Here is a 26,157-nt window from a genome sequence, read left to right as displayed (position 1 = left end):
ACATCATCATTATTTTATGTATTATTATGAATAACAAACTTTTGTCTTTTATAATTTTTTTAATGCTCTTATGATCAAGGTTTTCTACTACTTCCCTTGATCCTACATGGAAAGTATCAAAGTGGTTTCTTTTCTGAAACTGTGAATTCCCACTCCCTGTCTTGTGTACAGAAAGTGTATATCATTTTACTTGAAGAAATCCTGTAATAATTTTTCTAAAAAATGTTCCCTATTTTTTGGATGTGATCCCAGTATTAATCTAACGCTTTTTAAGTTCTTTAATAAAACAAACTAATATTTAGATATATTTTTAAATAAATTAACTATTTATATCTGATGTTAACTTTTGCATCTTGCACGTTAGAAATATACTTACAGTTAAAAATTGAAAGAAATGAAATTTGCCCCAAAAAATTTGAAAAAGCTTGATAAATGTTTACGCAACTTACTGGTTTGGAGAGGAATCCCAACTAAATTGCTTTACTCATTCCTGAAGTTAAAAATCAACAGTTCAACCAAACCTTTCATAAATTTTGAACTTAAAATGTTGACAAGAAAATTGAAATGATTTTATTCACAATGTAATTATAAATTTCCTGTAGATGTAAAAAATATTATGAAATGTTTGCCTCATTTATTCATACATCTAGGTAGAAGTGATGAAAGTTCTGTAAATGGATTAAAAGAATATGCAAAGTAAAGAATTTTACTAGCGGATTATAGTCCAAAGTGGCATTTGACTATTAAATGGAGTATCAGATTATTTTCTATCACATAAATTATTGATTCATTCATTATATTAACTTAAAAGTGTCAATCTGCTATACCATTGAGGAATTAACTGCATTGAAGTTGTGAATCAATCTTGGGAAACAATATTTTCAAATCTTTAGTGAGACATAAACAAATTTTATTTTATAAAAGTACCTTTTTAATGTTGAATTGTAAATTATATTTTAATCATATACAAAAATTATGTTAAATTAGAGCAAAAAAACCAATATTCTTTGAATTAACCTTAGATTTATTCTAGTAAAATTTCAGATTTTTTTTTTTATTTTCTATATAGTATTTTAAGTCATTTTATGTTTAGAATATTAAAAGTTACTTTTGAGAAGTGTTATAAAACAGAAGCTCTTATGAAATTGATACAGTTTTCATCAGTTAAAATTGTGAAAATAAAAATAATATTTTTAATTTAACTTAGAACAACCCCCTTTTAAATTAATTGATAATTTTTTTATGAATGAAAGTGATACCTGATGTTAGTCTACACAATTTAACAACTAATAAGTCTGCCTACATGCTCCAAATGTATTCTAATGTCAAAAGAATATTTTTTTTTGTCACTTCCCTAGTTTATTTTCAATGGTTTTCATGATTTTTGACTTTCCCTCAACCAAGTACAAGATAATTTATTATGAAAATTTAGTGCATGAAAAATGACTGAGATTCGAGCTTTATATACTTTCAGATTAAAGATTAAAATGTTACTGCTCTTCCATGAGGTTGACCCAGAATAACAAAAGTTTTCGGAAAGTTTAAAATACATGTGCATACAATGAATTGTGGTAAGGTAAAGTAACGTGTTTTTTTTTTTTTTAATGTAACTACGAAATATATTTCGTGTTCTAGCTACATTAGATTTCGAGTACAGTTTGAGAATAATTTATATTTCAACTCTTCGAATATTGAACCATACGCGAAAAAGATATAAACGGAAGTTGTAAAATACAGATTGTTCGTTACATTTTTGTCTAATAAGGAAAGAAATTCCATTGATAACTCGATTATTTATTGATGGAAAGTCGTGAAATTTCAGTGCCCCATAGAATTAATAAAATAGTACTATGATGTCAGATGAGCAGTTTTGGTTTGTACAAAAATAAAGATTATCCTCTTTTATGGTTTTAAACAGTTATGTTATTAATGTTTGCAATAAGTAAATTTATTAACGTCTGATAATCCAACATCGTTGTTGGGTTGGAGATCCTGTCAACACGATGTTGTATTATTGTGCGCAAAATGAGGGAGAAATACTTATTAGAATGTTTTGTGGTTCTTCTGGTTATAGCGTGTAATATTAGTTTAACTTCATCTTTAAAAAAAAAAGAACGTCCTTGCAAACCGAATGGATCATGCCAGTGTATTTTTCCGAATGGAAGTGCTTTAGACCTTACTAAACTTATCAACCGGGATTTTGGGTATGAATTACGTAATAATTGTCAGTTTCGAACACCTGTTTTCGTTATTGTATTTTCCCGTTTAAAGCTTAATAATTGTAATTTTATTTCAGAAAGATGATTGCTGTTAAAATAACAGTAATATATTTTCTTCGGTTGAGGTTATGTGCATGTATTAAGGTTATGAAATTCTTGTTTGTATAATAAAGAAGGTTGTGCATCATTGCCTATTGCTAGTGTACCCCATCCTATCATGATTGATCCGTATCGGCAAGTCTGTTAATAATTTTTAAAAACATTCACATAAGTGAGCAACCAGGGCCTTTCTGTAATTAAATTAATTCAAAAAATCTTTAATTCAATTGACCAGAAATATTCATATCCATAATGTATTTCCTCACTGCTTAGTTACTATGTTTTAGCAATTGAAATTGCACCTATTGCTTATTCTTGTTTTGAACTTTGATATATGGATTTGATTAGTTGGTTTATCAAATGATCTAATGTTTTTTAATTTCAATTTTGTTTGTTTTGAATTTTATTTTAACCTTGTACTGTAATAAGTTCTTAGTAGTTTTTCCAATACCTTTTACTTTAGTGTAGGTAAATACATTGAACTATCAAGAATTTATGAATTCATTATAAGGATTAAAGGTCATAAGTCATAATTTAAATATCATTTAATATAATAATCATTTTCTAAGATTGTGCTCAATAGAATTAATCTTTTAACTCTAAAGAGCTGGTAACTTAGTCATCCAATATTTCTTTTTTTTTAATATCAATGTCAGTAAAACAACAGTTATGTAGTTACTTACAATAATCAGTATTTTTATCACTAATTTTCATTAATTTATCTCAATTTTGCTACCAATTATTAACTTACTTTTTTTTTAAAAATACAACAGTTCATGTGATATTATACATCCACTGGAAGTAAGCTTATTCCTGAATGTTGGTTGTTGAATAGTTGTTTTATTTATACATATATATATATATATATCCCATGGGATACACACTGTGATGTTTAACACCCTAACTTTTTTTTCTGTTTCAATAAGTTTAGTGACAGGGAAATTTGGGTTCCCATATAAATTCAGTAGGCATCACTATCCAACCTTTGTTAGTGTCAATATTGATTACGTAGAATGATCATGTTCATTTGCTTTGGGATATTATACACCCTAGTGTGTCTGTTGTGTAAGCAGTTTTTACTAGTATTTGTCAGTTCATTTTAGATGAATATTTGTTATTACAGTTTTAAAGCATGGATTTAGGAAATGATGATATTAGACAGCTTCTCTTAGACAGTTGCAGTGGTGAGAGTGTTGATAACCTACATGGGGGAATGACTTTGCTGAAAACCCCAACCTATTTATGAAGAAACTGATGAAGAGGATTGAAATTTAGAAGAATTTTGATGTGGTACGTTTGAATCTCCTATTTACAGGGCAACTATGCCTCCGAGCAGATTCAGATTTCTAAGAACTTGTGTGAGATTTGATGAAAAAGAAACTGTGCAGGCAAGGAAATAAGCTGATAGATTTGCTCCAATTGTGCTATTTTTGAAAAAAATTTTGAAACTTCTTTATCATAGACAAACTTCTGGGATTTAGGGGGAGATGCCCATTCAGGGTTTATGTGTGAAACAAGCCTGACAAATATGGGCTAAAAATAATGATGAATGATTGAAAAACGTTCTACATGCCGAATGCAATACCTTAATGGAAGTTAAGTCTCCTAATAAGAAACCGCTACCCTTTTTTTTATGTAAGAACTTTTGAACCGATCCATGGCAAAATAATAATGTAATTATAGATAATTGGTTCAGTTGTGTTCCATTGTTCGGTCAAATGCTACAAGATAAAAAGCTAACAATGGGAGGAACTTTGAGATCCAGTAAGCCTGAAATACCACCATCTTTTATTGCTAAAAAATCTGAAGACACTTCATATTTTGCATTTGACAGTGATATGATGCTCTTTTCATATTCCCCAAAAAATAACAATGAACGTTTTGTTATTTTCTAATATGCATATGATTAAAGAAATTGACGAAGTTCTTATTAAACCTTCAGTTATATTATTCTATAACTCAACAAAAGGAGGGACAGACTCATTTGACCAATTATGCCACTCCTGATCATTGGCCACTACATAGCTGGTACAGCATCATGGACCAGAGTGGTATAAATGGCATGAGCCTGTACAACTTGAGGATGGAAAACTCAAAGATGGGAAGAAGGAAGTTTTTAATGGAGTTACCTCTGTCAATGATAAAACCATTTCTTTCTAAAGCCAAACTTAATATCTAATCACTCAGATGCAGCGTCCATACCTCAGTTTGTGAAATTCTGGGACTGCAAAATAGTCAACAAGTGCCATCATTAGATGCAGGAAATGCACTTCAGAGGCGCTGCAACTTTTCTTTGTAAAAGATAGAAAAACAAAAACAAGATGCATCAACTGCCATAGACACCTTTGTGATCACAGAGTGTAACTTTGCCACAAGTGTCAAGACAGAAAATATCTGTAAATAATGAACCTGGCTAGGATTAAGTATTGTATTTTTGGTACTAACGGGCACTCTACCTGTGTAATTCTGTAATCTACCAGATCTATCTGCCTCTGTAATTTTGTAATTAAGAAAATAAATACAAAAAAGAATGAATAAATGAGCTAATTTAAGAATAAATAGAATTTTTTTTAAAATTTAAATTATAAACATAACATTAGCAAGGTTAATTTATTCTTATTTCAATATAGCGTTTCAGTGACACCATCTAAGAACTAACTAACTACAGAGATAGATTACATTCTACATTAATTCTGTATTTTCTTACAACTTTTGTGATTTTTGATACAATATATCTTGTATTTAATATTCAGAGTTAATTATTAATAACCTTACTTGTTCGAGTAAAATATATTTTTAAATTCAAATTTACCTTGGAAAATTTGCAAGAGTTTTGCATTGTTTTTTAACAAATCTTAAAAAAATTTCTTAAAATAGTTTTAATTTAGTAAAAGTAATCGGACTGATTAGAATGTATAGTTTATAATTTGAAAATTATAAAAAATAATAACACCCTAGTGTGTCTGAAATTTGCATTTACAAAGTGTCTCCCAAAGATGTGTCTGGATGAAAAAAGAGAAAAAATACTGCTTTTATTTATTTCAGTTTTATAATATTTTGAATACAACTGTGGCCAGTATTGAAAAAAATTGGGAAAAGGTAAAGAAAAAGATTCCTTAATTTTGCAGTATTAGAGTAATATTCTGTAAAAAAATTTTGCAAACAAAACTTGTGTAATATAAATACAGTCATTTAAAGTAATAAAAATTTTTTATAATGTATTAAAGTGATGTATACACAGTGTACTAAAACAAACTGCCTCAATAGCAATAAAAGACCACCAGTTCTAGGGTTTTTTTGTAATAAACATATTTGCCATGGTAAACCAGGTGCATGATTTCAAACAAGATTAATCTACTTGACATTAATAAGGCTACATTGGTACACTTTTGAAAAGAAGATTTTTAAAATTTTAGATAATGAAGAAAGCATATTTTATTCATGAGAGAAATTAAAGTTGTTATAAAAAAAATGTATACCATTTGAGTTGTTTGGGTCATTAAAACAAACTAAAATTGTGTTAAAATTAAAGGTAAAAATCAGGATGTAAATTTGAGTTTGTGGTATGTCTGTCATGCATTTGTAAGAGTTAAATAAAAAAAGTACACTTTTTATTGAAGTCTAAGGTAATTGTAATGAACAGGAACATGACTTAGCATAAATAAAATATTAAGTTATGGTTTAAGTATGTTAAATTATTTAGTTGAATGGTAGCTGGGTGTTACTTAAAGAAATTTACATCGAATGAAAAATTAAATATGAAAGTATATCATTCATTTATTTTGTATTGCATAACCTACAACTGTATTATAGGATGCCTCAACTGTTATGAATGATTAATTATTATTGGTGTGATTTATTCATGTAAATATTTCTAGCTTAAGAAAGATATGCATAATAACAGTGTAAGAAATAATGATATTAAAGCAATGCAGTTTACAATTCTTTAAAAACTTTTAAATATATACGACTATTATTTTTTTTCAAGGTCCGATCGGTCATGAAATTAAAACCACAGTGAAAATAAAAAATTTTTTATTTGTAACAAGTACTTACATAGTTACACTATTTCTCTACATAGTCACCACTCTGATTTAGACATTTGTCGTAGCGTGGTACCAACTTTCCAATACCCTCGTCATAGAATGGAGCCGCCTGTGTTTTCAGCCATATTTCTACGTGGTGTGCAGCTCGATGTCTGTGCCAAAATGTTGTCCTCATAGCCCGCGTTTCATGTGAGCAAAGAGGTGAAAATCGGATGGAGCCAAGTCCAGACTGTATGGTGAGTGATCAAACAATTCCCAACGAAAACGCTGCAGGAGCTTCTTTGTTACAGCTGCAGTGTGCGGCCGAGAATTGTCATGGAGAAAGGCAATGCCTGATGACAACATTCCTCTCCACTTATTCTTATTCACCCAAGTACTTGTTACAAGTAAAAATTTTTTTATTTTCACTGTGGTTTTAATTTAGTGACCGATCGGATCTTGAAAAAAAAAACCCTGGTAGATAAATATAATTAACTGAAATTAACACCAAATTATAAGATTTAAAAATTGGATTTCCTTTCTCATATGAGTAATGAGGTACATAATTTGCTTAATTGTATATTATTTTAAATTGTTAAATTTTTCTTATGCTTCTTTAAAGTCTATAGGGATTGCTTTATTGAAAAGAATAGGTTTGTTTTATAGTTGAAACAGTAAATTTAGACTTGTTTTTAATGAGTAAATGATATAATAAACTATTTTGCTCAATTACTAAAAATTCAGAAATATTTTTTTATCCTAGTAATATTTTTACACAGCCAAAAAAACAAAAGAAGTAATATATTAATAATATGAATGTCACATTTAAAATAAAGGAAACAAATACCTGTTATAGTTGTAGCTGAATAGTAGTTTTAAAATATTATGAATACTCTGTTGATAAACTTCCTGACCACCAACTTATAGAAAGAATCTCAGTGTTGAATCAAGTGAGACATCCATATCTAATTTGACTCATTTATTTGTGTGTTTTTTTGATTATAGATAAAAATACATGATAAAACTTATCAGAATTGTAATTTTCTCAGTTCTATTAAAATAAATAAAAAATATGTACATGAAAACTTATCTGATGTTACACAAATAAACTAAAATTGTTTATTTTATTGTTTTAATAGAATTTTACAAATTCTGAAATTACTGTTTTTCTTTATTTTGAAATTAAGTATTTACTAATTGGTATAAAAAAAACGACTTTGATGAATAAATAACCCGTTTTATTTTAAATTTGATTCTCTTAAAATTAAAAAAAATATAGCTGGTTAGTGCTTTTTGGCAACTGGTTAAATTTATGGCATTAGAAAGAAAGCTACCTACTGTAATGGGTACCATCATTCGACTTAGAAAAAGTTTAACATATCTTCGTGTTTCACATCCCCCAGACACCATAACCACAGTCCGTTCAAAAGTTTATATATACATATATATTTCACTTTCTTGTGGACACAATAACTGCATTAATTTTGCGCCAATCATTTTCAAATTGATACATAAAATACAATGAACCTAAATCTCGGTTGAGTTCATTAATGGGTAAAATCCGACCATTGGGGGAGGGATTTTTTGAAAAAATAAAATTTCACTACAACAACTTTCTTATTAAGTAAAATATTGAATTCGTTTAAAGTTCCTACTATTGTTTAGATAAGGGCCTAAAACTTATCTAAGTAAGTAAAGTGTTTCATATCACCAACCATTTGCCCAGGGAGTGAAAAAAATTGGGTTTCGAAGACAAAAGATATCATACCTCCGTTAATAGGCAAGTATCGAATCAGTTTAATGTTCATTAGTCTTCTAAACATTACCTAAAACTTTTGTCTGAAACAATTTTTGATATGACCCTTACAGCAAGAAATCACCAATATGTTGCTGGAATTGTAAGATGGGTACTTGTCATATGCTAATCATGTGAAAATTTTTTTCACATGCACCCATTGTCGTATTGAGCAAATTTGAAGATTTTTTTAACTTTAAAGTGGAAATCTTTTTTATCCCCTGCTTAGCACTGGTGAAATCTACCTCCACCTTCTGGCGTGCAAAAAAAAAAGATTATTTTACATTTCGTATTCATCATTTAAGTATGAACTAAAGCATTTTCAGGATTTTATTATAAAATAAATATATTTTTTAATTAATGTATAATTTTGAATTACATTTTTTTATTTCAGTTGGATTAAAGTAAATGAAACAGCAGATATTACATATCGTCCATGTGTTGATGTTAAAATAGGTAACAACAGTAGTACAAATGAATGTTACACTGGTGTTTCTGTAAGTAATTTATTCAATTTAATTTTATTTAGTTAATATATTTAAACCCACATATATTTTTATTTAAATAATTTGTAAATTATTATTTAAATTTAAGCAGTTGTTCAGGATTCTTAAGATCACCACTCCATCTCCTTAAGAAGATATACAACCTGAAGTTCAATTTTTAAAATTTCATATCCCAAAAATAAATTACATGATTTTGTGGAATTATTAGATGTTACTTCATTTGATGAAAAAATCTAAAAATGTGTCTAAGATAACAAAATAAAATGTGTTTAATTTTGTGTTTATAATTAAGAAATTTTTTTTAAAAGAAAAAAATAGTATACTATAACAGTTGCACCATATGATGTTAATGATTTTCCTTAGAGTTTGGATATTACAAGTAGTGGGTGAAGTAAGAATTTTAGGTTTTACAAAACAAAATAAAAATTTATAATACTCAGTGCTTTTGTTAAAGCAGTTTTTATAAATTGTATTTTAGTAAAATGAGAAATTGGTTCACTTTAATTAGTTTTAAAAAGTTTGTTAACCACTAACAGGATAATTCACTGCATTATTCACCAACAAAACGTGTGTAAATCAATTAAATTCACAAATGTTATGGACATAGCCAATATTAACTTTATTAACTCACATGCAGTTAATCACTGCCAATTTAAAGAATATTTGGCAGACCTATTTTGGATTATAAAGATTTTTAAGAAAAAGGATGTATATCAAAATTGAATTATGGAATCGTAATATTTGGTACATATGTTTGCACCAACTTTCTCAAAAAAATAAAAAAAGTATGGTGTAAATAATTTCAAAATTGCAACCATTTTAATTTTTTGATCTCTTATATCAGTAATTGTTAATTTGCCAAAATACATTTTATGTTTACAATGAAAGAAAACTGTGAAACCTTTCGTTTTAGACAGTCTTGCACATTATTTTTTTTTAAATTGATCTTCAAACAACTCTGTTATTCCAGAAAATTGATGACAAAAATTACTGACCTGAAATAATTAATTTAATTAAAATTAATAAGCTTAAATATTAAATATTTAGTTATTAATGATGATACACAACTGATTGATAGTTATTACTGCATTTAATACACAACTGTTAACAAAGTTGTATTGAGTACAGATTATGTTAGTACTAGTAACAGTAATCACCTATTTACATTTTACAAATTTGTTTTTATTATAATTTATTTTTCTACATCGAAAATTAATTATTGAATAGATTGTTATAATAAAAATTTTTCTTTACTTGTACATTAAGATTAGTTAGCATTCTTTTTTTTTTTACAAAAAAGATGTAAAAAGTAGTGTGGACGACTATGGTCCACACTACTTTTTGGATTAAACTTTCATTCGATAATTTGCCTATTACATAAAGTTTCTTTTTCATTTCAATGTGACATTTTTATAAAAACATAATTGAATTTTCATAGTCTGTATTTGAAAGTGAATTACAAATAAGTCACTGAATTTTGTGGAGCATCATTAGTTTGAAGTAAAACATACTCAACCTCAGAAACACGGCTGAATACCATATGTTGTGGTATGGATATTTTATTCGCCGTTTTGAAATTATTGATGACATTAAAGCAAATCTTAACGGCAATTTCAAATGAAGCTATCTAGGACTGCTTCACGAAGTGCAAACACTGCATCAAAACATGTGTGAATAGGGGAGATGAGTACTTTTAAGGAGACAAGGACCAATAATCTGTAAAATTAATAATAAAGATTAAAAAAATTAAGTTTGGTTAAATTCTGAACAGACCTCATATCAATCATCCACCAGTACTTTGACAATTTCATTTCTGAAAGGTAGATTAGTCATGCAAGACCACAATATAACCTGATTTCAACTAAATAGATTTTTGCATTTGAGGATTCTAAAACGTATGGCTTAATTATACCAGGGCTCAGTGTTAAAAATCTTCAGTAGAGAGTTGTTGAAGATTTTTAATATATCGTAGCAACAGCATGGAATTTTTAAAGATTGAAATAATCATTAAATTCTTGGTTCCTACAGTGTATTGCCATCAATTGAGGCCACTTAAGGGAAATTAAAAGTAAAACTGGTATATAATTATCTATATCCTATTTAATTTTATGTTGTTTAAATTTTGTTCACATTTAAATAAATCTGTCTTTATTTTAATTACATGAAATGTATTAAATCTTGTTTTCCTGTAATAATTATTATTAATTATTAATCAATTATTGTTAATGGGTTATGTAAAGTGGTAGAAAACTACCACTAAATAAAAGGCTGCCATTTTTCAATGTAAATAATGTTTAACAAATTAGTTTACCCACAGTAAATTTATTTAACCATTATTTATCTTTAAAAAACATTATAAACAATTCAGGATTATTCAAATTACAACTTAGTGAATAATAATAATAATAAAGATAAAATGAATCTGAAAGTTATGTAATCAGTTTTCTGCAACAATTCTTTCTTTTGTTACCAATTTTCATTCATAATTTGTCATTTTGTTTTTAGTTAAAGCCTTTCCTGTAAGAGGTCTAGAAATGCTTCATTTTCGAGTTATAGCTTGCAAAGAATTTTGGCCTGATTTCTGTTACAAGGGAAATTGAGACCATACTAAATGTAAATTAAGGGTAAATTTGGCAGTTTTTGACCTGAAAAATTGAATAAAAAAGATAGGAGAACTGTACCTGTAATTTTTGAAAACATTTCTGGAAAATACAAAAGAATTAGTGTCATAATATAGACATTTTTTAGGTTTGATATTCAAGAATTTTCTTAAGTTATTGAGCAAAAAACCAACACATTAAACAAATACAATTTGTAAAAAAAAATGTACAGTTCAATTCTGAAAAAACCTATTTAGGTAACATCAATAAATTATAGGGAAGAGCTCAAGAATTTTGAATTTATTAAAAATAAAACTGATAAAACAAGCTATAACTCCAAAACCAAAATGTATGTATATTTTCTATTTTATTTTAAACAGACAGCGCCATTGATTTCTACTCCTAACAATAATAGCTACAGAAGAAATATTTCTAGAAAAAACAAAACTAAAGAGGGAACTTTTAATATTTTTTGGATCGACTAGGGTAACATTGGGTGATGGTGTAATAAACAATTTTAGATTCACAGCGAGATGGCACCTTTTTAACCAAGGATCCAAGGCAGGATCAAAGGTCATTTATTAACTATTCCCAGTGGTGGATAGTTTGGTTTGTCTGTAGAATGACATTCTGCTTCAGAACATTAATTGGTATTCTATGACTACTAAAGACAGCCTAGTAAAATTTTTAATGGATTGGAAAATCCAAAGCCACTCTAGAGAGGCTATTTCTCTGTCAAAGTACTGTTTCCCCTTGGCTTATTACCATAGTAGTCAGTCCACTTGAGAAAAACTTCAATCTTTTACTTGAAATTTGTACATCAGAAGCTTAAGACAGTAACAAAGATTACATCAACTTCTCCTTTCAATAAAATTACAACCAAAAACAGTAGAATTAAAAGTGATAGTATTCCAGAACAAGCTAAAACAACTTATATAGTAATTTTTACTTCTGCTTCTACATTATTTTCCCTAATTATGACAGTAGCACTACTTAACAAGTAACATGTTCTTTTGTATCAATACATGATTGTTTTGTTAACCATTAAACATTTTATCAAACTAGAAATCACAGGTTCACATGAAATTGTAGAAACCTTGAATACGTTTTTTATAACAGTAGCAAAAAATTGGAAGTGGTGATAAAAATTAAAGCAAAAATGTAATTTAAAAATAATTCCAGGTTTTTTTTTAATTTTTAAAAATACAAAAAATTACAAATTCTGGACTTTCTAGTAATCCTTAGAGTGTTAACTCAAAGGTTACATTAACTCAATGGTTACGTTGCACTGATTGGCTTTAGGATAGCTCTGAAATATCATGACCCAAAGTGACTCAGAATCACAGTAGTCTGAGTAATTCTAGGTAATCGTCTACAAATTGTAAAAGGAGAACAACTATAAACAACTGTCATGAACTCTACCCCAAGTCACCACACAATGTCACACAAATGTCCACACAAAAAAGTAATTTTTTGTTGCATCTGTTAATTCAAGGCAGCCCAAAATTGGACTGAGTTGCTTTTAGAGTAAAACAATTTTCCTAAAAGATGTACTTAAATTGACATTACCTTTCATAAGAAATGCTTTTGTTAACTTTTCCTATATTTTCATCCATTTTATGTAATCAGAAAATGAATTTATTTTTATAAAGAAAGTTCTTTATTTATTTTAATGTTTTTTCACATGGTTTTCTTATTTAGGTATGCCTTCGGAATAATCAAACTGTGAATGAGACATCTTACGTAAACCTAGGTAAAGCCAGTGATGGAAAATTCTCTTCTACAAAAGCATCAGAACCAATTTCCTTACATTTTCAAGTAAATAATAGGTACTGTTTTGTGTATTTATTTTTTTTGATAACTTTGAGAGACTTAATGTGGTTAACTGACTCTTTATTTTATTTATTCTTGAGTGGTAGCTGATTAATTTTTTATTTTCAGTATTTAAGAGTGTTACAGTAAGTAAGATTTAAAGAGAACTCAATGTTATAATGTTCTTGTTATTTTAAATACAAATTTTTAAAGTTTCAATTAAATTATTTCTATTATTAAAAGTGTGGTCTAATGGGTTACATAAGCAACTGTTAAATGTTGAATCGCCTATAATTAAAAAAGTGGCAACATTTTGCTTGAACTTCTCTTTGAATGTACGACATTCACTATATTATCCTGAACTTGATAGAGGTAAGCAGATTTGGAAATCAAAAAAAGAAATCTGTGTCATTTGTGTAAAAACAGGTGTGTATGATACCAGTAGTTTATCAAAATTTTACTTTGGGATTTTTAGCTTTTGCTTACCATTTGCAGCTGTCCAAGAGTATTATAACTTAAATATTATTTTGTCATCTGGCAGGCTATGTTGTAACTTAAAAAGAGTTTTGAAAAAAAAGTCATCTTACAGTAATCACATGGGCACACTTAGATTTAATAATTTCTGTACTAGCACATGCATTTTTCTTAAATTTGATGCATTAAAAGTATTTTGAAAAGTTAACCATAAAGAAAACAGTTATATTTTTTATCAATATTAATAGTGAAATACTTTTTTAAAAAATAAAATTTTAAAGTTTTTGTCCCACGTTTGTTGTGTAACCTTTTAATGGAAGTAAAGAAACTCTATCTATATTTTATCCTGCTTTACTCTCAAAAATTAACTTCTTAATGGCTGTCATCTAGACAAAAAGCTTGAAGATTATCTTTGGTAAAAATATTATTGATAAAAGCGGCAGAGGTACATGTGCAGTTCTGGTTGGTTGGGTGATAAAAACACTAAATCATTTAACACAACACTTGATTTGGCTAAAAAATTTAATCTCAACATTCTGTATTTGGAGTTCTAAAGTGTCTTGGGATAGTATATGATAATTTTTACAGTCTTTGAACGTTAAAAATTCAAATACCTGCAAAACAAAAGTCATTGATTAGTCTGTTTTTCTTGTTCACTATGTTTTGTTATTCTCCCAATACTATTTTGCAAAAAAATTTGTTAAAAAGCTCTTTTTTTTAATTATTTTTTGGGCTATAATTGGTATTGTTCATTAGCTATCACATCAGTTTCCATTCTTGATCTTGCAAACAATGCTTGAAATCGATTGTCAAATCTTTGTAGATCAATCAATTACAGCATTCTTCCGTGGAGATCTTAATGGGAAGTAGAAACTGATTTTATTTTCATTTATATAAAAAATTTGGAAAGAATTTTAATCCTTTACACACTTCATTTTTTTTAAATATTATTTTAGAACTATATTCCTGTTTATTTAATATCATGGAGGAATAATATCAAATGGATGAATTTGTTAATTTACTGGGTTACAATTTTGTTACCACTTGCTTTCCTTGAGATTGTGAAAAAAATATAGGCTTACACTTTACAGTACATATTAATATGTATCTAATTATTAATAAAACAAAAGTATAAGTAACGAAATATTTATTTTTTAATATGCTAATTTGGTGTTAAGTAATTTTAGTAATTGCTTTTCAATAAGTTTGCTTTCAGTGCTGTAAGCTTCACCTTGCCATTGTATACTTAATGCATTTTACAAAGTTTATTTTATTTATTATTTAAACTAACCTTTTTTTATTCGTATATTATTGCTTTTAATTGTTGAATTTAAAATAAAAATTATATTCTATGTTTATTTATTTATTTAGTTATAATAAAAAACTATGATGGAAATGCTTATTGAGCTCAGAAGTTTTGCTTTTTTGGCTTTTAACTCATGAAATTGGACCCAAAATTACTAAAAAAATTTTTTGTAACAATTTCAGAAAATATCACCTCTGGACGCTGTTGGAACTGTCATTTCCAGCATCTCACAACCACGTTTTTTTTATTTTATTATTTTTTTTTGTTTGTTTCAGACCAACTGCTACTGTAACTTTTAAATGCAGTGAAAACCCAAATGATGCACCAAGCTTAGAAGCTACTGAAAATGCTGGTAATTATGTAAGTATGAAAGGTTATTTTATGCATTTCTTTCTTTGTTAGTAAATAAACATTTACTGTTTTGCAGTTTGTATACTGTTTATGTACAGAAGTATAATACTGCTATTATTATTATAAGATAATTGCACTAAAATTTTATACAAAGGTAGAACTATGCTGAATTATTGTTAAAATAAGATTATTTAAATTAATTATTGTTAAATAAGATTATTATTATTAAGTAGATTGTAAAATAAGAAAATATAATTAATTGTAAACCAGAAGCACTGAAATTTTATGATAAGTCATCAAGTGCCTTTTGGTTTTCTAAAATTTCAATGTCATATTACTTAAATAGGAAACTCAGATGTACTACAGACCCAACCTGGAATAATCTAGAAGAAAGAACTCATGAAGAAACTATTTAAACAGGAAGTTATGATTCTGAAGATTATAATTTTTTAACTCTTTCCATAAACATACAATTTATCTTAATTTTTGGTTACCGTAAATGGAACCAAGAAGCTTTATTTTAGTAAAATTATACATTAATAGCAAAAAATCATAAATATTTGATTGAAGATGAAATTTTTCTCTTTTGTTCAAAAAATGTTGTTCAAAATATTAGGCAGGAATTTTTTAATAAGAAAACTTATCTTAAAGTGAAATAAATTTTAAGAATTAACATAATAATTTTGATAGAAATTAATGATTTGAGAAATTATATTGTCATTTTCATGTTTCAGTGGTTCAGTTCTCTTAGTTATTTATTTTTTTTTTGTGTAGAGAACTAAACATGTACTTCAATTTTTTATAACTTACTTAAATTAATTCTTGAGGTATGAATTTCTAATTAAACAGAAATAGACAGATTGAATTTAAGTTTTGCTGGATCTTTACATGAAATTTGTTCTTATTGTGATGTGCAAAAAACACACTTTTGGAATATTAGTATTTTTACATCCCATACTCTGATCTCTGAAGTCACACTGAAAAAAAAATGGTATACACTGTTTGTTATCAGACTGGTAAGAATGGATATATAGAAAATAAGCAAAATCTGAAAAGTGCAAGGCACAGTTAAAAAGTAAGGGCCGATGAGTAATAAATAATAATTGGCAACACTGGTTCATACAGTAGCTTTAATTGGTCAGTTGGGCAAGTAACCACCACACTGCCGTCAATTCATTTCCGTTTGCCTTTGCAAGACTGTGTGTTAAAAGAGTGCGGTAATAAATCCTGCCAGTTATGAAATTGAATCATTGATTAGATTTCTAGATGCTAGAGGACATAATGTTGCTGAAATTCAGTGTCTGTTGTGTGAAACATATGGGTCTACCACAATAAGTGAAGGAAAAGTGAGGCAATGGTGTAGTGAGCTTTTAAGGAAGACTGGTTCTGATGTTGACAAGAACAGAGCAAGTGGCAGGTCTAGTGTCTGGACTGACAATCTATGTGAATGCAAAAGTAAGAGAAAATCCTTGATTTATGATTAGTAAAATTTCAATAGAATTTTCAATGTCATTCTGTGAAGATCACAGAATGACATCTGTTCATATCTTTCTCAACCACTTTTAACCACGAGGGAGATACAATTTTTCATCATATTGCCATTGGTGATAAAACATGGATTTTGTACATCAATGCTGACATGAAATAACAGTCCATGCATTAGCATCATTCTCGTTCTTCTAAACTTAAAATTTCAAGTGAACCCAGTCTCAAAGGAAAATCATGGCAACTGTATTCTTGGAGTAAAGGGGTTGCTTTTGATTTCATGGAACATGGAACATCCATCACGTGACAAGTCTACTGTGTGAGACAATTTCTAAACGGTGTTGCCATTCAAAACCAACAATGGGGAATGCTGAGATCAGGAATTGTTGTTTTTCTTGATAACCCATGTCCATACATAGCTGCATCCACAACAGAAATTCAAAACTTTGGATGGGAGATTTTTTTATCATCTCCCCTACAGTCCTGATCTTGTCCCCAGTGACTTTTTCTTCATCTACATCTTCTTTTCCTATTTCTCAAAAACTGGCTTGCATCTCAATGATTTGAGGAAAGTGAAGAGTTCAAACTGTTCAAAAGTGGCTACAATCCCAGGTGGCGGAATTTTATGCTGTGGGTTTGAAGAAGCTTGTTTCACAATATCAGAAGTGTTAAGAATGAAATGGTGATTATGAAGAAAAATATATAAATATTTGAAACCATTAATAAATCTTTACACATTCCTCATCAAACAAACATCTGTGTCCTTTTTATTCCAAGAGCATACGTGGAAATTATTTTACTTTATAACATTTATTAATTATTAATATTAATAAAAGTAAAAAATTATCCTCGGAAAACTTATTAAGAAAAAAAAAAAATTGTCCATTATGGCGTAATGTTACCTTATGATCTGTTAGAACTTGGATTCTTGTGAAGCAACTTGTTTTGTGAAGTAAATTAAAATTGTCAAATCTATTATTATGAACATTAATATAATAAGGAAGTCTAGTGTTGTGACAGAAAATATAATTTAACCCTTGAAGGAATTGCAGCACAAGACATCATCTGAATTGAGGGCGTATAACATCTAATTTTGTTCAGCAAGCAAATTAATATTAGTGTTTAATGTTAATGAAATCTCCTATTACAACTACCTAGCTGTATAGGGTTAGGGTCATGATGTATAGTAGGATGATAAGGACTGTATTGATTCCATTAAATAATATTTTTATGTTCTTTTATTATTATTTGTTTTTTATTGATGACTACTTAATCTATCTCATTCAAATGATATCAAAAATATTTTTATTTTATATTCTTTGGTAATTACAATTTTTTTATTATTTGAACACAAATCTATACGTTACTCAGAATACAACATAAATGAACGATGTGATAAGCAGTAAGTTATAACAGTCTCAGCTGGTTTTATATATAATATGTATCAATATGTTTATATAATACATATTTGTTAATGAGACCAAGCAAATATAAAATATCTAAATGTGCAAATTATTTTTTTATTACATGCAAGTTATTTTTTTACCATGAAAGTTACGAAAATTATTTCATATGGTTTAAATCATCATAATGAAATCTTCTTTAAAGTTCTTTTTGACATTGTACTAAATGGTGTATTAATCGCTTCAAGAAAAATACCATTAACAAAGAAGACCCACTAATGAAAAGCTACACGTCCATCTGAAAGAAAGTCTAGCATGTACGTCCCTGTATTTGAGCCTATAAATTAATTACTTGAATTTTATCATTGTTGATCAGCAGTTCTGTAATACTACAAGAGGGTTTTGGATCAAAATAAAGATGTCTCAAAATGAAATTTTAATAGGATTTTTTTTTCTGTTGTACATTGCCCTGTGGAGTAATGTTCATTCTGGATTTTCTTCAGACCAGTTCCATGCAGTGATTTGTTTTATACTGTTGTGAGATAGTATTCTGAGGAAAGTAACTACGTTCAGTGAAATATTTAAATTCTTTTATTTCATTAATTCTTTTGATTTATGACCTACTGTATTCTAATCTATTAATTTCAGCATGTTACAATATTATTTTAATTTTAAAATCTTAAAACATGTTTCAGGTGATTGTATTAACTTCTCCTGAAACTTGTATTACGTATATATTGGCTGATGCTCATGAATCAGGGTTATCAGGCGGTAGTTTATTAGTGTTGATATTTATTGTGTTATCGGCTACATACTTTGGTGGTGGAATTCTAACATTAAAATTGATTCGTGGTGCTGAAGGAAAAGAAATGATACCAAATTATGAATTCTGGGCCGATCTTCCATATTTAGTCAGAGTAAGTTTTCACTTTTATAAATTTGTCACTTATAAATTTTGTGATGAGATATATTTTTTATAATTATGAGGGATATCTAAAGTAAAGACCACTGGGAAATTTCTCTCCTTAAAGTTGGTGAACCTGTCATTCATTGCCACACTAGTAATGTGCACACTGCATTGTTGTCTGTAAGTTGTCGTGTTGTAGTATCTTTGATTATATTATAAAATGAATAGGTAAATCAATATTGCCACCAACTGTGAAATTATAGGTTTTTTAAACCATCAAAATGTTAAGCCGGCTGAAATTCATAGGCAGTTGGTTGGTGTGTACAGTGATAATATAATGAATGAAAGAAACATCGGAAAATGGCGTTAAAGGTTTAGAAATAATAGAATTAATGTGCATGATGAAGAACATTTGGGGAGGCCCTTGATAATCATCGAGGACTTGTTGAAACACAACAATGATGAAATCAAAAAAAATTGTCGCTCAACTATTTCCGACCTGCCCTTCTTTTTCCTGATGTTTCAAGAGCTGTTATCGGTCACATTGTTCACGGCCATTTAGGCTTCAGAAAAAATTTTGCATGTTGGGTGCTGCAGGTCTTAATGGAAAGTCACAAAAAAACTGAATGGGATCTGCTTTGGAATGCTTGATGCGCTACACCGAAAAAGGTGATGAGTTCCATAATTCAATCTACCGGCGATGAAACATGGATTTCGTATTACACACCAGAGAGAAAACGGCAGTCAAGTGAATCATATCATCCTGAATCTGGTGATTCAGGATACCAGACCAACAAAGATCAAGCTATAGCCACAAGCTGATGGCCAAAGTCTTTTGGGTTCAGTTTGGCATACTGCTGATTGATTTCATACCATGTGGAACAACTATAAATGCAGAAGCCTACTGTGAAACTCTACATAGGTTAGTGCCATTCAAAATCGGCAACATGGGCGGCTGACCAACAGCATCATTCTGCTGCTGTTAATGCACGTCCACATGATGTGGGTCCAATGATTTACTTGAGAACATTTGGATGGAAAATTTACAATCATCCACCATATAGTACAGACTTAGCTCCTTCTGATTACTATTTCTTTGGGAAATTGAAAGAATTTATGAATGGTAAGCAATTCGCAGGTGGCAAACTTAAAAATGCTGTTTATCAGTGGCTAAATGGACTGGCAGCAGAAGAATACAACAAGAATGTATTAAAGCTGATGTATCGCTACAATAAATGTCTTAATTCATGTGGCGATTATATAGAGAAGTAGTATAAGATATGTACTTAAAGAGAAATAAAAAGTATTTATAAAGTTTTCAGAATAAATTTGTTTACATTAAAATGGTCTTTACTTTAGAGATAACCTCTCATATTTGTTAAGTTTATTTATTTAAAGTTTGATACTTCTGAGTATTTTTTTTTTTAATTTACTTCAGTAACTACAAGCTGATGATCAACTAAATTTAATATTTATACGATGATGTAAAATGAATTATTGTGTAAAATAACACCTGTTTCTTAAGATTCAAAATAAATATTTGATATATCACATTATTTACAATTGTGTATATTTGATAAACATAAATGTATATAAACTAAACGTGTCCTTTTGTTAATCATATTGTCATATTGAGGAAGATTTATCATCCAATAGATGTATGCTTTGCTTACTCCAAAGGTAGATTTCTAATGAACATTGTGTAAGTAGTTTAAATTTGGCACACATTATACATGAATAGAAACAGTAAATCCTGCTACCTATTGAATGTATAAATATATTGATTGAATGTATAAAAATATTAAATAAAAAATTTCAGATTTAAAATATTCTTGATTTTTAAATTGCTTGAATAAAATTAATAAGTCTGTCACAAATTATCACCAGTGAGCTGTATTCTACTATTACTGTAATTGTAATGTGGATTGCCTTTTTCTGCATAATTTATCAATTTATTTTGTTTATTTAATAATCAACTTTATATATGTATATACCGTGTAAAAATCAGCTGTTAGTTACAGATGTCCTTAGTGGGTCTTTCAATACAGAGTCTTATTTTATTATATTTTGAAATTTAAATTGTTACATTCTTTCCAAAAAAACAACTGCATCTCTTAAGTACTAATTAAAAAATCATCAAAGGAGTAACTTAGTTTTTGCTCGTTAAAAACGTGAAGTCAGAAGAAAGTGCGTTTGACGAAAGCTTTGTTCTGGGCTAGAAAGGTTTTATACAGATTTGCTATAAAACTACCATAAACAAATTCTATGCTGAGTACATGTACAGTTGGACACTAAGGAGGTATAAGAATTACACTCACCAAAGCCAGATGCAAAAGTATCAATCTGTGCAATATGGCTTTTGTCTCATATGAAAATTTTTCATTTAAAATGAGCACATGTAACATAACACCATTAGAAAGTACATTTTTGAGGTTTTTTTCTAACTGAATGTGCCAAAAGAAGCTAAGTTAAGATTCTTTATACTTGAGATGTTTAATTTGGCTATTGTACTAATTTGTTTTCTTATTTTTACAGGATGGAGTTATTTTTACTTTAAGTGGTTTTCAGCCCTCACCAAGTTATGACAGGATTTAAATTATTGTGATAATGTAATTATATGAAAAACCAAAAGAAAACTGAAGATTTGATTTTGATTGTTAATTTAGTAAATATTTTTAGTTTTATGTATTTTTTTATTATATTAGTATATTTGTAAACTATGTTATTATATGAATGTAAAACTGGTGGTTTTTATTTTGTATCAGTAAATGCTGATAATATTTAATCATTCATTATAAATTAATATTTTTATTTTATTCTAATATTTATGACTTGCAAATTTTTGGTCTATAGAATTTTATATTTATATATTATTAGGAAAAGTCTTGTTTTATGCCATGTTTAATAGCTTCTTAACCGATAAATTTGCGACATAACTATCTCACAACCCTTCTGTTGTAACATAAATTGTTTTTTCAATGATATAAACAGATATAAAATAAATGGCTAATCAACATCCTTCAGAGTTTTATTTTCTTAAGTAAAAATAATGAAATAACAATAGATTTTGCCCTGATGTGCTCTATCTTTAATTTGTGACATAAACTTTAGCCTTAAATAGAGATGTTACTCCAATAAACACTTAATATCATCATATACAAAATGTTATAGAGCACGTTCTTAAAGAAAGTTTTATTTTACATTATGTATTCACGCTTAGATTTAATTAATTATATATTTTTAAATATAATTTATGAATGTTAAAATGTGTTGAGTAATAGTTCAGCAATCTGAGCATATATTGATTACAGTAATAAAATTTAGGGGGTGATGGTTATTATATAAAATCATACTTCAGTAGAAAAATTAACCATCTGCCAGATTTTGTTTACGCTAAAATTAAATTTGAAGTATTTGTTGTGTACTTTTTATCAAGAAGTTAAATATCAAGATTTATAATTCATTTCAAGTTTACATAAATTTACCAAAGAAGTGTCATAGTTTGTACAATTATTAAAGTCAGAGTTTTAACAGAAGAATTATAGTGAAACAAAAATCTTCTAAATCTATTTTTATTCCATTCAGTCGCATTATTTTTCTTTTGAATTAAATTGGAAAATTGTTTGTATTACTAATATTTTTAAAAAAATATTTTTATATTAAACTGTCCAGAAGTAATTATAAATGAAAATTAGTTTTGTGATTAAAGGGTATTGATAATAAAATAAAATTTAGAATTCACTTTATCATCTGGCACTGTCTTCATTTAGAATCATTTGACTGGAACTATTTATATCTGTTTTACCTTGTTTTTGTATTATAATTTTGAGTCTTCCTTTAATCTAACCAGGTGTCTTCCTTAAAACTATTTTTTTATTAATACAATGCCAAGTTTACAAATTATTTGTTATTCCATTACCTTTGACATTTTCTGCCTGTCATAATATTTATATGGAGTACCATACTTGATTTATGTTTTTAGTAATTTAATTAAGTATTTCTGGAGGTGTAGCAATACTCTAAAAGCATTTTCACCAAGTATATATCAGGAGGTTTTGGGAATACTTTAAAAGTATATTTCACTACCTATAAACATTTTGTTACAAGGTAAATTATTTATTTATTAACATTGGTCTAATCAGTTTATTTGTTATTAAGAGCTCACAAAGTATGTTTGACCATTTCATGCATCATTCTTAATCCTAGTTACAAATGAGCTATTTCCAGACCTAAAGTCATAAATGAAATATTTCAGTCTTCTTTGTCATCTTTTCTGCTGAAATTTGTCATTGGCTATGTTCTCTGTGTAACTGTGTAAAAAAAGTAATCTTTCTTTTTATTTAAAACTTCATTTTTAACTATGTTAAAAAGTTATAAAATAAATACACATTTATTGCAGTTAATTTAAAAAACATATTTGTGCAATTTGTCAAATTCAGCTATGTCATATATTTCTGTAAGTTTATCTTAAGTTGATAAACTAAACTTTAGTTTGCCAATAACAGCTGTTAAAAAACATGTATTTTGGACTTACTCCTATCATGAAATATTCCTTCTTCAAAAGTATACATTATTAATATTTCCAAAAGGCATCACAAGAATTCATCTTCAATTTAAAAAGCATTTAATAATTAAAAAAGTTAACTATTATGTCTGTCATTGGTCTGCTACAGTTGGAACATAATTTTTTAACTCAAGAGTAATACAGCATTTTATATTATTTTTTATGTTATTTTATTTTTTATATTCATTTTTTGTATCTTATTATTGATATAAATTATTATACATTACAGTTATTTTTTCCTAGTCATTATATTATGATTATCCATATTAGTAAAAATGGATATATAATATTTTTATGTTATTTGTAATTAAAAAGAATATTAACTATATGAAAAAATTCTATTTTTATATAAATGAAGTAAACATTTCATTTTCTCACTTAAGTTAAATGTGAATATGTTGAATTTATGTATAGCTTGATTGACAACTTGAAAATGTACTGAATTATTGTTTAATAATATAAAAGACTGTTGTAATTTATACAAATATATATTAAAATAAAAACTGCATACAATAGATATTGAAAAGTAAAAATGTGTTTTATCTGTAATTTAGAAACGTTAAGATATTTTCAATATTATATGTAACATGAACATTTATTTTTATATATTTGTCATATGTACATTTATTGTTATATTTAAAGTAAATATATAATAATAATCTACTTTCATTTTTAATCATTTACATTCTTACAGAACATTATGCGTTTTAATTTTTCATTAATTGCTAATTGCAATTTCATGGGATTATATTATAGAAATGCTCTTATGTCCAGTTATTATAACTTATAATATTAGTGGGTATATGTTTTAATGTACTCTTTTAAAGATTTATTCTTTTCCTTAAAAAGAATACTTTGAAAATAATATTAAGAGACTGTTACACAAATTTTTCAGAAAGTGTAACGGAAGAACGTAATTATATTTTTATCTGTTGGTTTTCAATGTTTTGACCTAGTTGATAGAATTAATTAATATTTAATTGAAAAAAAAAATATATATATGTAATTTGTACTAATTTTTATCTGACCGTATCTATAGCTTATAGCAAAAAGTTTAATAGTAATTGTAGTTTAAAAAATATCATTTGCATTGTACTCTATGTTCTAAATGTGTTACAAACCACAATCTATTTGTTATAGTTGTTTTTTCTCTTTTCTGTATGTACCAGTACACCATAAAATACTTATGTCACCACACATAGCAGTACTTAACAAACCAGAAGTAGTTTCTTTTAATAATTATCACATTAGCAAAGCAAAGCAAATCACAAAGTTAAAACATTAAAACTAAAGTCAATTATGAATGAAGCTGGTACATCCAACATTCAAAAAATATAGGAAGTAAAGAAACTTTGCATGCTCTACATATCAGTCTATAATAATAAGACAGCTAATAATTTAACATTTACACCCTATCAACACTCAGAGTATTACAATAGCTGTTGCCTGCAAACTTTTGCTAATGTCAACAGTTGAATAACTTCTTGACCAAATGACATAAGAGTTGACTGCTTCTCAATTGACACTATTTTTTAATACAATAGTGTCATCATCTCTCAATCACTATAGCGTTTACATTCAACATTTTTCAGAGAATCTGATAAGTGCTAATGGACATTTTTGTGGAGGAAGAAACATTCCAAAAGCCATTCTGTTTCTTCATGCTGTTACTGTACACCTGTTACTATATTATCATCTGATAGGTGATATAATGAAAAAATTCTTTTACCTTTTTTCATTGTAGTACACTGTATTATTCATCAAAGTTTAGAAAGTGTAAACACATGCAAAGCAGTTACATCCTAGGGTGTGTGAAGTTGTTTTGGCGCTACTATAATATAGTGGAGGAAGTAGTGTTCCTTAACAGAATGTTATTGTGAGCAAGAAGCTAGTTGCTTGTACAGCAATTCATCCCAAACTAGTACTGGAATTTAGCTTTCTAAATTTTCAATAAATAATACTAATTGCACATAATTTTACCATTACTTGTTTGCTTTCCGCCCCAACTGCTGGACCACCCTGGTTCCCTTGAGGATGTCCTCGACAGCCATATCCACCAAAGGATTTTGACCATGTTAGCCCTGAGAGTTTCAGGCTGCTCTACCCTTGTTTCCCCTGGGCAAATCATAGACCAATATTTGCGGCCTCTGCTCGGCCAGCAACTGAGCCTTCAGCCCATTCTTCCTAAGAATGTCTGCCTCCAGCAACCACTTCGCGTGCTGCTCATTAACATCCTCTAAGACAACTCTACGGTCCCTTGTTTTTGTGACCTGGGAAATTGGAACCTCTTCCCACGGGTCCAGGACCTTCTCCCGGGTCAGCTTCGTCATCGCAGACGAAGCCCCTGTACCCGGCATCACAGGGACCACCTTGATGTGGCCCGCTTAATTTTGATAGCTTGCGCCCGGACTGGAGGCAGGGGATTTACCCATTTAGGCCCTGGCATGGCTGTTACCGCAACGAAGGAGACAGGTTTTTTTACCTTCTTCTACACCCATTTCAGTGAACTATGGATCTTGCCAAGGACCCTCCCCGTTTCTGGTATGAAGATCTTAACTCCTTCCACCACCTGTTCCGCCTTGCCTGACAGTCGAGAAACTACTGAATCAAG

General features: G+C 28.4%; 1 protein-coding gene across 1 annotated transcript; it reads left to right on the top strand.

The window, feature by feature from the left end:
* The first annotated feature begins 1,974 nt into the window (after positions 1-1,974).
* LOC142319520 (uncharacterized) lies at positions 1,975-24,209 on the top strand. Its single transcript, XM_075356892.1, has 6 exons — positions 1,975-2,204; positions 8,533-8,635; positions 12,946-13,073; positions 15,112-15,196; positions 18,771-18,992; positions 21,518-24,209. Exons 1-6 carry the CDS (start codon positions 2,026-2,028, stop codon positions 21,575-21,577), a joined length of 777 nt encoding a protein of 258 aa, XP_075213007.1. The 5' UTR covers positions 1,975-2,025; the 3' UTR covers positions 21,578-24,209.
* The last annotated feature ends 1,948 nt before the right edge of the window (positions 24,210-26,157 follow it).

Source organism: Lycorma delicatula, chromosome 2 (assembly GCF_047948215.1).
Source record: "Lycorma delicatula isolate Av1 chromosome 2, ASM4794821v1, whole genome shotgun sequence".
NCBI classification, from domain to species: domain Eukaryota; kingdom Metazoa; phylum Arthropoda; class Insecta; order Hemiptera; family Fulgoridae; genus Lycorma; species Lycorma delicatula.
Note: the sequence above shows the minus strand (reverse complement) of the source record. Positions and strands in the feature narration are given on the sequence as shown.